Below are 13,026 nucleotides of genomic sequence, written 5' to 3' on the forward strand. Positions count from 1 at the left end.
GGTGAAGATTACGGGCCATATATCTTAGGAGCAGTAGACATCATCATGATCAGTCATTCAAATACATGGTACCAGTATATATATAAGTACTTCGAAGTATGAATTACACTATAACTCATCACATGGTGACAGGATGTCTGATGCGATGTACTCTCACAAACTATAAATCTGATACAATCAGTTGCTTCATGGATCTTCGCTATTGGAGGAAAAACCTGTGTTTCAATATGTATTGCATGGTTGACAGCCTTCATGTTTGTTAACACTTGCACGACTCAAGGTGCCCCAAAGTAGTAGACTACTGTATCGTTTACTAGTACTCGATGAAAGGTTGAGGTCACGGGATAAGAATACTAATACTACGTAGTAATCACTTTTACAGTTCGTGCTAAGAAATTACTAGTATTTAAGTACTGTAGTAGTACTACGTAGTAGTAATCCACTCCAAGTTTACAAAATGCGTTTCCAAAAAGTCACTTTGCCCTCGCCGTCGGCATAAAAGTCGGGGATTTCGCCGCAGTTTGTGAACCCCCAGCGGGTGTAAATCGCTCTCGTCTTGGCCAACATGTCTGTCGCGCTGGTTTCCACGAGCAGAATGCGTGCGCCTTGCTGCCGCACAAATGCTTGGACAAACTCCATGAGTCGACGACCGACGCCTTTGCCTTGATGGCCCGGAGCGACGCCAATCCACCACAAGTTCCACACTCGATCCGTGTCCTTCATGATGCTCAAGTAGACCCAGCCATTGATGGTCTCGTCGTCCACTGAAACAAACGCATAATGGTGGTCTCCCAGCGCGTTGGCATAGAGGTGGTCTAACGTTTCCCCAAGGAGCATCTCGGCTTCGCCAGGCTGGAAGATGCCAGTGGAAGCGGCAAGAGCGACGAGGCTGGCTTTGCTGTCAGTGGGGGCTACAGGGCGAATCATGTTGTGGGGCTGATGATTGTTGCGGCCAACGGAAGTTCAAGGAACCTGCGAGTGTTCGCTGTTCGCAGTCTCGTCTGGCGTTGGGGTGAAGATTACGGGCCATATATCTTAGGAGCAGTAGACATCATCATGATCAGTCATTCAAATACATGGTATATATATAAGTACTTCGAAGTATGAATTACACTATAACTCATCACATGGTGACAGGATGTCTGATGCGATGTACTCTCACAAACTATAAATCTGATACAATCAGTTGCTTCATGGATCTTCGCTATTGGAGGAAAAACCTGTGTTTCAATATGTATTGCATGGTTGACAGCCTTCATGTTTGTTAACACTTGCACGACTCAAGGTGCCCCAAAGTAGTAGAATACTGTATCGTTTACTAGTACTCGATGAAAGGTTGAGGTCACGGGATAAGAATACTAATACTACGTAGTAATCACTTTTACAGTTCGTGCTAAGAAATTACTAGTATTTAAGTACTGTAGTAGTACTACGTAGTAGTAATCCACTCCAAGTTTACAAAATGCGTTTCCAAAAAGTCACTTTGCCCTCGCCGTCGGCATAAAAGTCGGGGATTTCGCCGCAGTTTGTGAACCCCCAGCGGGTGTAAATCGCTCTCGTCTTGGCCAACATGTCTGTCGCGCTGGTTTCCACGAGCAGAATGCGTGCGCCTTGCTGCCGCACAAATGCTTGGACAAACTCCATGAGTCGACGACCGACGCCTTTGCCTTGATGGCCCGGAGCGACGCCAATCCACCACAAGTTCCACACTCGATCCGTGTCCTTCATGATGCTCAAGTAGACCCAGCCATTGATGGTCTCGTCGTCCACTGAAACAAACGCATAATGGTGGTCTCCCAGCGCGTTGGCATAGAGGTGGTCTAACGTTTCCCCAAGGAGCATCTCGGCTTCGCCAGGCTGGAAGATGCCAGTGGAAGCGGCAAGAGCGACGAGGCTGGCTTTGCTGTCAGTGGGGGCTACAGGGCGAATCATGTTGTGGGGCTGATGATTGTTGCGGCCAACGGAAGTTCAAGGAACCTGCGAGTGTTCGCTGTTCGCAGTCTCGTCTGGCGTTGGGGTGAAGATTACGGGCCATATATCTTAGGAGCAGTAGACATCATCATGATCAGTCATTCAAATACATGGTACCAGTATATATATAAGTACTTCGAAGTATGAATTACACTATAACTCATCACATGGTGACAGGATGTCTGATGCGATGTACTCTCACAAACTATAAATCTGATACAATCAGTTGCTTCATGGATCTTCGCTATTGGAGGAAAAACCTGTGTTTCAATATGTATTGCATGGTTGACAGCCTTCATGTTTGTTAACACTTGCACGACTCAAGGTGCCCCAAAGTAGTAGAATACTGTATCGTTTACTAGTACTCGATGAAAGGTTGAGGTCACGGGATAAGAATACTAATACTACGTAGTAATCACTTTTACAGTTCGTGCTAAGAAATTACTAGTATTTAAGTACTGTAGTAGTACTACGTAGTAGTAATCCACTCCAAGTTTACAAAATGCGTTTCCAAAAAGTCACTTTGCCCTCGCCGTCGGCATAAAAGTCGGGGATTTCGCCGCAGTTTGTGAACCCCCAGCGGGTGTAAATCGCTCTCGTCTTGGCCAACATGTCTGTCGCGCTGGTTTCCACGAGCAGAATGCGTGCGCCTTGCTGCCGCACAAATGCTTGGACAAACTCCATGAGTCGACGACCGACGCCTTTGCCTTGATGGCCCGGAGCGACGCCAATCCACCACAAGTTCCACACTCGATCCGTGTCCTTCATGATGCTCAAGTAGACCCAGCCATTGATGGTCTCGTCGTCCACTGAAACAAACGCATAATGGTGGTCTCCCAGCGCGTTGGCATAGAGGTGGTCTAACGTTTCCCCAAGGAGCATCTCGGCTTCGCCAGGCTGGAAGATGCCAGTGGAAGCGGCAAGAGCGACGAGGCTGGCTTTGCTGTCAGTGGGGGCTACAGGGCGAATCATGTTGTGGGGCTGATGATTGTTGCGGCCAACGGAAGTTCAAGGAACCTGCGAGTGTTCGCTGTTCGCAGTCTCGTCTGGCGTTGGGGTGAAGATTACGGGCCATATATCTTAGGAGCAGTAGACATCATCATGATCAGTCATTCAAATACATGGTACCAGTATATATATAAGTACTTCGAAGTATGAATTACACTATAACTCATCACATGGTGACAGGATGTCTGATGCGATGTACTCTCACAAACTATAAATCTGATACAATCAGTTGCTTCATGGATCTTCGCTATTGGAGGAAAAACCTGTGTTTCAATATGTATTGCATGGTTGACAGCCTTCATGTTTGTTAACACTTGCACGACTCAAGGTGCCCCAAAGTAGTAGAATACTGTATCGTTTACTAGTACTCGATGAAAGGTTGAGGTCACGGGATAAGAATACTAATACTACGTAGTAATCACTTTTACAGTTCGTGCTAAGAAATTACTAGTATTTAAGTACTGTAGTAGTACTACGTAGTAGTAATCCACTCCAAGTTTACAAAATGCGTTTCCAAAAAGTCACTTTGCCCTCGCCGTCGGCATAAAAGTCGGGGATTTCGCCGCAGTTTGTGAACCCCCAGCGGGTGTAAATCGCTCTCGTCTTGGCCAACATGTCTGTCGCGCTGGTTTCCACGAGCAGAATGCGTGCGCCTTGCTGCCGCACAAATGCTTGGACAAACTCCATGAGTCGACGACCGACGCCTTTGCCTTGATGGCCCGGAGCGACGCCAATCCACCACAAGTTCCACACTCGATCCGTGTCCTTCATGATGCTCAAGTAGACCCAGCCATTGATGGTCTCGTCGTCCACTGAAACAAACGCATAATGGTGGTCTCCCAGCGCGTTGGCATAGAGGTGGTCTAACGTTTCCCCAAGGAGCATCTCGGCTTCGCCAGGCTGGAAGATGCCAGTGGAAGCGGCAAGAGCGACGAGGCTGGCTTTGCTGTCAGTGGGGGCTACAGGGCGAATCATGTTGTGGGGCTGATGATTGTTGCGGCCAACGGAAGTTCAAGGAACCTGCGAGTGTTCGCTGTTCGCAGTCTCGTCTGGCGTTGGGGTGAAGATTACGGGCCATATATCTTAGGAGCAGTAGACATCATCATGATCAGTCATTCAAATACATGGTATATATATAAGTACTTCGAAGTATGAATTACACTATAACTCATCACATGGTGACAGGATGTCTGATGCGATGTACTCTCACAAACTATAAATCTGATACAATCAGTTGCTTCATGGATCTTCGCTATTGGAGGAAAAACCTGTGTTTCAATATGTATTGCATGGTTGACAGCCTTCATGTTTGTTAACACTTGCACGACTCAAGGTGCCCCAAAGTAGTAGAATACTGTATCGTTTACTAGTACTCGATGAAAGGTTGAGGTCATGGGATAACAACTTCTATTTCACTACTGAAGTACAGTATGCAGTACTCCGAGTATATACTACTACGTAGTACTAGTAGTATATAACTGTACTGTACTGTACTGTACTGTACTGTACTGTACTGTACTGTATGTACTTACTGTAGGGGTGTAATTTCCGCCCAATCGGCAGCCAATCACAATCATCATATGAAGATGATACCTGTAGCATTTAATGCTTGCGTATAGTACCGGTACTCTGACAAGTTATGTACGAGTAGTACTGTAGTATATTCTGGGCTACGGTAGATAATTCCGGATGAACCGGATAAATATTCGGATATCCTCCGGATAAGCAGTTCCTGCAATCCGTGGTTTCCATCTTCGCTCGGCGATTATTTTTGTATGGAAATTAGAATGGGCTCCAGGCGGATTCTGGCTCGGGGGATGGTTTTATAATTTATGGCCTGGAACAATTCAATCCGATAATCGAGTTGTTTGCGGTGGAGAGATGGCCGACGCCGCCCCGGTGCCGTACTGCGTGTGCCAAAACACAGATGGAGGTAAGTGGTACGGTCGATGTTCATGTATTGCCCATGCTCATGTGGACTTGTCATGTTGTAGCGGGCATCATGATCGAATGCATTCGGAATACAGGGGGATGCAACGGATGGGTCCACCCAACGTGCTGCGGGCTTCTGTTGACGGAAGACGAACTGGAGGCGATCGACAGCTACATTTGTCCCATGTGTGAATCGCCCACCGACGATTACACCAAGATGAAAGCGGTCAACACGAAGCGCGCGAACAAGCTCGCGTTGAAAGCCCGCGAACAACAGCAAAAGGGCGGTGCGGGGACATCCACGTCGACAAGTAGTAGTAGCAAGAAGGAGAAGAAGCGCAAGCGCGAGGAGAAGGAGGACAAGGACGGCGGCGTGTATCGATGGAAATGCAAGGGGTGCTCGCAGAAGAACGACCCCGCGAGCACGGCGTGTGCGTCCTGCGACGAGCCGCGCAAGAAGCACAAGCACAAAAAGTCGTCGAAAAGTCACCACACCAGCGACGACGACGAGACCAAGGTGTCGTCGGGCGACAAAAAGGACAAGAAACGAAAGCGCGAGAAGAAGGACAAGAAGCACAAAGAATCGCGCCGAAGCCATCGAAGCGACCCAAGCTCCAAGAAGGCGTACCACGTGCCTGGCTCTGACGACGACGACTTCTCGGACGGGTCGGAGGCCGAAGTGCAGTTCAAGCAGCCGCCAATCCTCGAGCCGGTTGATTCGCCTGCGGTGCCTGGCGACGCGACGCTGGTGCCCGCAAGCGTCAACAACGTCGGCATGGTGGTGATGACAATTGAGCGGATCATGGGCCACAAGCCAGTTGCGGACCCTTCGTCTGCCACTTCGACAACGACTCCTTCGTCGTCGTTTGTGTACTTTATCAAGTGGAAAGGGTACTCGTACATCCACGCGACGTGGGAGTCGGACGCGACGCTGCTGCAACTAGACCCGACCAACAAGCACAAGATCAAGCGGTACTTGGAAAAGAGCGTGGTCGCTCCGACGGCGGGAGGGGGGCCGCCGCGGGCACTCGACAGCGAAGACGACGTCGAGTACTTCAACCCAGAGTACCTCGAGATCCACCGCATCCTCGACATGCGGCGCGACAGTCCGCCTCTGTCCTCGTCAGACCAAGTCATCGACGACGGGTGGCGGTACTACATCAAGTGGCGCGTGCTGTCGTACGCCGAGTGTACATGGGAGCGCGCATGTGATATTGTGGACGACGACGCGATCAAAAAGTTCCGCAAACGCACGACGTTGCCCCCGGACTCGTCCTCGGTCGACAAGCCCCCCATCGACCCCCTGGCGCGGCCGTCGCTCCGCGAGTTCAAAAAGCTAGAGACGTCGCCCTTGTTTGGCGAAAACAAGTCGTTTTCACTGCGAGCGTACCAGCTGGAAGGTCTGAATTGGCTGCGGTGGAACTGGTACAACAGCCGCGCGAGCGTCTTGGCCGACGAGATGGGGCTCGGCAAGACGATCCAGACTCTGGCGTTTCTAGATGACCTCCGCGTGTCGCAGCACCTGCCAGGTCCGTTTCTGGTCGTGGCGCCGCTGTCTCTGATTGCGCAGTGGCAGAGCGAGTGCGAGACGTGGACAGATATGGACTGCGTCGTGTACCACGGGTCGTCGGAGGCGCGGGAGATCATCCAACGCTTTGAGTTTTACCATTTGGTGCATGGCAAATTGGACAAGAGAAGAGGGTTCAAGTTTCACATTCTAGTTACGACGTACGAGATTGCAATCAAGGACATTGGCCTGCTGAGCAAGATCCAATGGCAGTGCTTGGTCGTGGACGAAGCCCATCGCCTGAAGAACCAGAGCAGCCGCCTCGTCGAGCAAATGCGCAGCCTACGACGGGCGTACTGCGTGCTCTTGACGGGCACCCCCCTGCAGAACAAGACGGAGGAGCTGTGGGCGTTGCTCAACTTTCTCGATCCAATTGCGTTTCCATCGCTCGCGACGTTTCTGGGGCAGTTTGGGTCGCTCCAAGACGCCAGTCAAGTGGCGGATTTGCACAAGTTACTCAAACCGTACTTGCTCCGACGAGTCAAGGAAGATGTGGAAAAGTCGTTGCCCCCAAAGGAAGAAACGATCATCGAAGTGGAGCTCACGGCCGTGCAAAAGCAGTGGTACCGCGCCATCTACGAACGCAACACGGCGTTCCTCATGCGTGGCCAGGGCGGAGCCAACGTCCCGAACCTGATGAACGTCATGATGGAGCTACGCAAGTGCTGCAACCACCCGTACTTGAACAACGGGGTCGAAGACGCCATCTGCGAACGCGTGACCACCGACGCCGAGCGGTTTGAGATGCTCGTCAAGTGCTGCGGGAAGATGGTGCTGCTGGACAAACTGCTGCCGAAACTCAAAGAAGGCGGCCACAAGGTGCTTATCTTTAGCCAAATGGTGCGTGTGTTGGACTTGCTGGAGGATTACATTCGAGGCATGGGCTACTTGTACGAGCGACTGGACGGGTATTTATTCCGTTTGAAAGTATATGTATGTTGGTGACCTGTTTGAAATTTTTAGCAACATTCGAGGCAACGAACGACAGGCTGCCGTGGATCGATTCGTCAAGCCAGAGTACCAGCGATTTATCATGATGTTGAGTACCAAAGCGGGCGGGCTGGGGCTGAATCTGACTGCGGCTGACACGGTGATCATTTACGACTCGGACTGGAACCCGCAAAACGACCTGCAAGCCCAAGCGCGGGCCCATCGCATCGGACAAACCCACTCTGTCAAGATCTACCGCTTGATCACTCGAAAAACGTACGAAATGCATATGTTCCACAAGGCCAGTTTGAAGCTGGGTCTCGACCGCGCCGTGCTGACCCACATGCGGCAAGAGCAGGACAAAGAGAGCAAAAATGCCAAAGCCATGGTCAAGTCCAAGGTAGGTACCGTATGACGCCACATTGTCAGCGCCAACATGAGACTTTTGTGCTGGTTTTCCATCGATTGCTTTTGTGCTGACTTTTGTATGTAAAACATGTCGTAGCGGGGTGATGTTTGCTCATCACATCACACACTACTTCGTAGTTGATTGGTTGAACGGATGATGTTATTTCCTGCAACTTGATGGGCTAAATACGTCTTTCTTGCCGATCTTTGGTTGGGTCGAACGGCAATATAATATATGTTGTGACATATGATGTGTAGGCCCAAGAAGCGCAAGAGATTGACGAACTGCTCAAACGTGGGGCGTACGATGTCTTTCGAGACGACGACGAAGCATCCGAGCAGTTTTGTGCCGCGGATATTGACACGCTGTTGCAGCGCAGTTCTCAAATCGTCGAGTACGAGTCGCAGGCCCGGGGGTCGTTTTCCAAAGCTAGCTTTGTCTCGGTAAACCATCGATATTCTGACATATATATATCCAAACCCATTGGAAATGATATATATACCAACGTCAAAGGGTACACGACTAATTTGAATGGTGTGTGTATCACAGGCCGCCACGTCGGACGACGTGGACATTGACGACCCCGACTTTTGGAAGAAAGCGGTGGGCCTCGCCGAGCCGGACGTGCTGGACGAGGCGGCGTCGCTCGTGCTGAGTTCGCAGCGCAAACGGACCCGCGTCGCGCGCTTCGGGACGAAGGAAGCGCTGTCGGACGACGACGACGACGACGACAAGGATGTGACGACGACCAAGAAAGATGCCGACAAACCGCCCAAGCCAGAAGTGTCGCGGGAGTGGACTGTGAATGGCCGCGACCGACTCCAACGCGCTTTGATGCATTTTGGGTTTGGTCGGTGGGAGATCATTCGAAGCCAAAGCGGCGGCAGTCGCACCGTCGAGGAAGTGGAGATGTTTGCGCGGGCGTTTGTGCTCGTGTGTGGGCTGTGCTGCGCCGGCGTCGTGCAGGCCACCGACGCGCCGTTCGTCCAAAGCGCCATCCTGGCCGCGTCCCACGCCAAGCACGAGTACATGACCGAGGCAGAGGCGTGGACGGACCACGCGACCAAAACTATCCCACTGGTACGTTGCATCCTTCCTGGATTTGTAGTACATGTGTTGTTTGGAAATGCGAGTAAAATGGAATGAATGGTCTTCCACGTGTAGACGCAGTCTGTTCTAGCCCACCATTCTATCTTGCCTCGTATATATGCTAGCTACTATCGTAATCACGAATGAGTGGTGTGTGTGTTTACTTTGTATGTTTATGCGATATGCATTGAGAAAAGTACAATATGTTGCTGTTATTGATTGGAACCATGTGTGTAGGTATTGCAAGAAGAAGAGTTTGTGCTCAAGTTGAAACAAGGCGGCGCCCGGCGAGTGTTAAGTCGTTTGGATATTTTGAGCCGCCTCCAAGTCAAGTTGGTGGCGTCATGTGTGGCCCTGGAGAAGGAGCGCGACGGGGATGAACCGCCGCACGGCCTCGTCGACTTGGACGCGCGCGTCGAGTTCCTAGGGCTCGAGAACGTTCTCCATCGTTTGGAGTTTGCGATTGGGTCGGACCGGCCGCAGTGGTCCAACTTGACCCCGTGGTGCGTTCGAATAAAGCAGTTTCTGGAGGGGTTCTTACGGGGTTGTTTGTAGGTGGGATTACGCGGCGGACAAGAGCCTGTGCATGGGGGTGTTTTTGCATGGCTACGGCCGATGTGCGCAGATCATCAGCGACCCGCGCCTGTGCTTTCACCAGCGGGAACAATCGGTCACTGCCGACAATCCATTGGCGGCAGAGGACAAACCCAAGTTTCCCCAACCAGAAGTCCAGCAGATGAATCGGCTGCTCATTTGGCTGCTTTCGATCGAAGACGCCCAGCGCCAGAAACAACAGGAGAAGAAGGAAAAGTCCATCTCCGACATGCAAAAGATCAACACGTTGGACCAGTCGCAGAAACTGGCGGCACAGAGACGCCAAGAAGCCATCACGTGGCAATTCCTGCACTTGGACCTGATGCGCCATACCGTGTCTCTGGGTAACGCCAACGTGTGGCACGCCATTCGAGAAGAAGGCACAACCAAAATGATCAAAGAGTGGAGCACGGCGGAACGGAAGAGCATCTGCTACGTGCTGAGCACACGAGGGGCTCCGTTGGTGGTGGACAGCGCGAGCCAGTGGAGCTGGTACTTGCTCGTGTCCAAGGCGCACGTTTACAAGTCGGCCATGCGGGCCCAGCGATACGTGTACGACCGCGTACTGGCCAAATGCAAGGAGCTGATTGTCAAGGAGTCGTCGGCATTGTCCAGACCCAATGAGATCCAATTCGTCGACCCGTACCAGGCGGCAGCGTTGCACGGAGCCAAGGCCAAGCAGATGGCGTTTTTGCTGCTCCGACGCACGCAAATGTACCGCACCGTGTCGTACTTGCTGCAGCACGAACGCGACGAAGTGGACAACTATTTGCGATCTGGTATGAGACGTCGAAACATTTTGATCCACAACATTCTTTCCCTTGTTGACTAGGCGATCCGGGGCTGACAGACCACATGCCCGTGTGGTGGTGTCCGTGGATCCATGACGTGGCGCTGTTAGAAGGCATGCTCATACACGGCGTGGGGTCGTATTTGGAGCTGCATCGGCACGACGCGCTGGACGTGGAGGCGGTGGCGGCCTTTGTCCGGCGGGTGTTTGTCCAAGGCGACGGCCCCCAGCACCCCCCCGTGATCGACCCCGTCAAGTTCCACTCGGCCGCCGAACAAGCCGCGTGGGTGCGTGACACGAGCGTGCAGTTCCCGCCCGTGGACATGCTCGAGAAGAAAGTGATGCGGGTGTGTCTGTCGCTGACGGAGGAGCTGCCGACATCCCACGAAGCCAAGTTCAGCATGGAGAACGATGTGGCCACGGCCGTGCTGCCCATGACCATGATGGATGTGGTCGTGAAGGAACAACGCACGGAACGTGCGACTGCCAACAACCATCATAGTAGTGCACAGCCTCAAGTGGAAGACTTGACGGTGTTCTTGGCCCAGACCAAAGCGTCAAGGGATGTATTATGTGAACAGCAACAAATTGCGACGCATTGATAGCTGTTGAGGATATTACTAGTGTGTGAATTAACTATAATACAAATATGTACTGGACTGGATGTCGACGTCGGAATGAAAATCGCTTCGGCACTCGAATACTTACATACTGTGCCATTACGCCTCCCGTCCAAGTTGTATCAGCGATACTGTAATGTTACTCGGAGAATTTTGTACTACACTAGTACGACCTCCGATTGGAAATGATTGATAGGTTTACCGGTTACGTACAATTAATATTATATTATAAATGTATTTACATATTTGCTGTACCACATATCTCCACGTAAACCTCTATAACCAGATACGCAGATACGTTCAGGAGAAATCGGATATAGGTGTATAGAAATTATACGGAAGCACAGTGAAAATTGAGCATCATTCTTGATTGATTTTTACCATAACTTCTAAGATACTGTAATTAGGACTCTCAAAGCATTAAAATCGGATTTCTAGTGAAATTCTCTACGTGGAAGTATATCTATTGTCAAGGCAATAACCTATTTTGACTGAGATACAATTGTTCAAAGCCCAAAAGTGAAACCTATCAATCATTTCCAATCGGAGGTAGTATGATTCAGCGTACAGTAAATTTGATGGCATTATTATCACAGAATATTTATTAGGGTGAGTCTGGATGTCAAGAAAAAGGCCAAAATCTTCGATCTTTTGTCAATTTCTAAGAAATCGGCAAAAAATATGAAATTTTCTGTCTGGATCCAAAACTTCTGTTTGGTCCAGATAGTCAAAACTATTAATAGATGACAACCAAACACTTCGAATTACTTTGAACCAAATTTTTGAAATATTAAGTGGGCGAAACTTGGGACGTGATCCAGACCCACCCTTAGCCACCCCATAAAATTATACCATAAGACTTAAACTGTTTTAGCAAGTCTGCAAAAATTTCCCAAAGTCTCATAACTTGCTGTATCCCATGAAGAAAAGGAGAAAAGAAGTTCTGTATCTACAAAATTGTCTGGATGCCGGTTGAATTAACAGTAAGGAAAAATTATTCGATTTCCGATTGCCAGTGCAAGATTTACTGTCAACGTATACATAAAACACCCGATTCTGAAGAAAATTATGGCATATTGTTTTGACGTTTGGAGGCATCCAGACGCACAAAATCTCGAAAATGGAATATATCGATTTTGGCAACTTTTCTTCAAATAACAGCCATTTTATGCCATTTTTTGTGGTATCTCGACCCGGCCTACTAGTAAGCTTAGTGCAGTACAGGAAAGTCATTCATTCGCTGTGGAATGAGATGGCATTTGTCTTGCAATTGGTGGGTTTGGCACAATATTTTCATTGGTTGTCATTTTTGTCAATTTATTCCCAAAAAACCGAACTTCTCGACCCCCTTCCAGATAATTATCCGGAAATGCTTTGTTGGAGGCTTTGGTGTGGAATCATTTTGGATACATCGTCGAAAGTCCGACAGTCGATTCCCATGGTGACCAGCATTGTGAAGGTTCATCAGTTTAGCATGGCCGTGAGCGGCCTGCTCTGTACGATCGCCGCTGTGTGGAGCTTCGTGAACGACTCGTATGGGGGCTCCTTCCAAGGCAGCGTGGCGCGGATCTCGTTGCGCGTGTTTCAGATTGCCCTTTCCCTTGTGCTGCTTGCCACGACGGGCTTGGGCTTGAAGCGGCCGCTCAAATGGTTTGGGCTGTTGGAAAGTTATGTTGGAAGTGGCTTGTACGCGATCTTCCTTGGGTTTTTTACGTTGAGCCTCGGCAACAACTTTGGCCTGTACTCCACTGTCACCATCCTCGCGGTGGGCTTTCTCAGTGTATGCTACGGCCTGGTCGTCAAGGACGAGAGCCACGACTATCCCCCTCTCTTGGCTTAAACCTCCAAACTGTGGTGACGCAATGCGCGAAATTAACTTGTAATAGCACATCCCCCCCTTGAACTACCTGGTATTGTACACATTGCTGCATTCCTTTATCCTTTGGCTACCTCAGGCATGCGGACACTTTAAATCCAGCTCTGGCGTCACCGCTTGGTAAGATCCATGTCATTCGAATGACCAAAGGTCCACGCTTGTATAGTGGACATGTTTGCAAGGTCCAACGAGGCAACACCACTGGAATTCAAGCTTGGTCGCATGTACAGTACATGATGG

At 50.2% G+C, this 13,026-nt stretch overlaps 6 protein-coding genes across 7 annotated transcripts; 2 read left to right on the plus strand and 4 right to left on the minus strand.

Annotated features, from left to right (window-relative positions):
- Window positions 1-450: 450 nt before the first annotated feature.
- Window positions 451-927, minus strand: H257_02495 (hypothetical protein; the record flags this gene model as incomplete). The annotated part of the gene is made up of 1 exon (XM_009826166.1): window positions 451-927. The coding sequence occupies one exon, from the start codon at window positions 925-927 to the stop codon at window positions 451-453; it is 477 nt and encodes a 158-aa protein (XP_009824468.1).
- A 528-nt stretch (window positions 928-1,455) lies between these two features.
- H257_02496 (hypothetical protein) lies at window positions 1,456-1,932 on the minus strand (the record flags this gene model as incomplete). Its single annotated transcript, XM_009826167.1, has 1 exon — window positions 1,456-1,932. One exon carries the CDS (start codon window positions 1,930-1,932, stop codon window positions 1,456-1,458), a length of 477 nt encoding a protein of 158 aa, XP_009824469.1.
- A 424-nt stretch (window positions 1,933-2,356) lies between these two features.
- H257_02497 (hypothetical protein) lies at window positions 2,357-3,102 on the minus strand. The gene has a single exon (XM_009826168.1). It carries the CDS (start codon window positions 2,941-2,943, stop codon window positions 2,467-2,469), a length of 477 nt encoding a protein of 158 aa, XP_009824470.1. The 5' UTR covers window positions 2,944-3,102; the 3' UTR covers window positions 2,357-2,466.
- A 213-nt stretch (window positions 3,103-3,315) lies between these two features.
- Window positions 3,316-4,037, minus strand: H257_02498 (hypothetical protein). The gene has a single exon (XM_009826169.1). It carries the CDS (start codon window positions 3,952-3,954, stop codon window positions 3,478-3,480), a length of 477 nt encoding a protein of 158 aa, XP_009824471.1. The 5' UTR covers window positions 3,955-4,037; the 3' UTR covers window positions 3,316-3,477.
- A 726-nt stretch (window positions 4,038-4,763) lies between these two features.
- On the plus strand, window positions 4,764-10,954 carry H257_02499. Of its 2 annotated transcripts, XM_009826170.1 has the most exons (8): window positions 4,764-4,912; window positions 4,974-7,386; window positions 7,442-7,808; window positions 8,075-8,260; window positions 8,367-8,897; window positions 9,144-9,409; window positions 9,462-10,279; window positions 10,333-10,954. In XM_009826170.1, exons 1-8 carry the CDS (start codon window positions 4,861-4,863, stop codon window positions 10,890-10,892), a joined length of 5,193 nt encoding a protein of 1,730 aa, XP_009824472.1. In that variant the 5' UTR covers window positions 4,764-4,860; the 3' UTR covers window positions 10,893-10,954. The 2 variants fall into 2 exon arrangements, with proteins under 2 accessions (XP_009824472.1, XP_009824473.1); XM_009826171.1 differs by having other exon boundaries at window positions 9,462-10,954.
- Window positions 10,955-12,323: 1,369 nt separating this feature from the next.
- On the plus strand, window positions 12,324-12,939 carry H257_02500 (hypothetical protein). Its single transcript, XM_009826172.1, has one exon. The coding sequence runs from the start codon at window positions 12,349-12,351 to the stop codon at window positions 12,748-12,750; it is 402 nt and encodes a 133-aa protein (XP_009824474.1). The 5' UTR covers window positions 12,324-12,348; the 3' UTR covers window positions 12,751-12,939.
- Window positions 12,940-13,026: the final 87 nt, after the last annotated feature.

The sequence above is a fragment of the Aphanomyces astaci genome (assembly GCF_000520075.1).
Source record: "Aphanomyces astaci strain APO3 unplaced genomic scaffold supercont1.4, whole genome shotgun sequence".
Taxonomy (NCBI): domain Eukaryota; phylum Oomycota; class Saprolegniomycetes; order Saprolegniales; family Verrucalvaceae; genus Aphanomyces; species Aphanomyces astaci.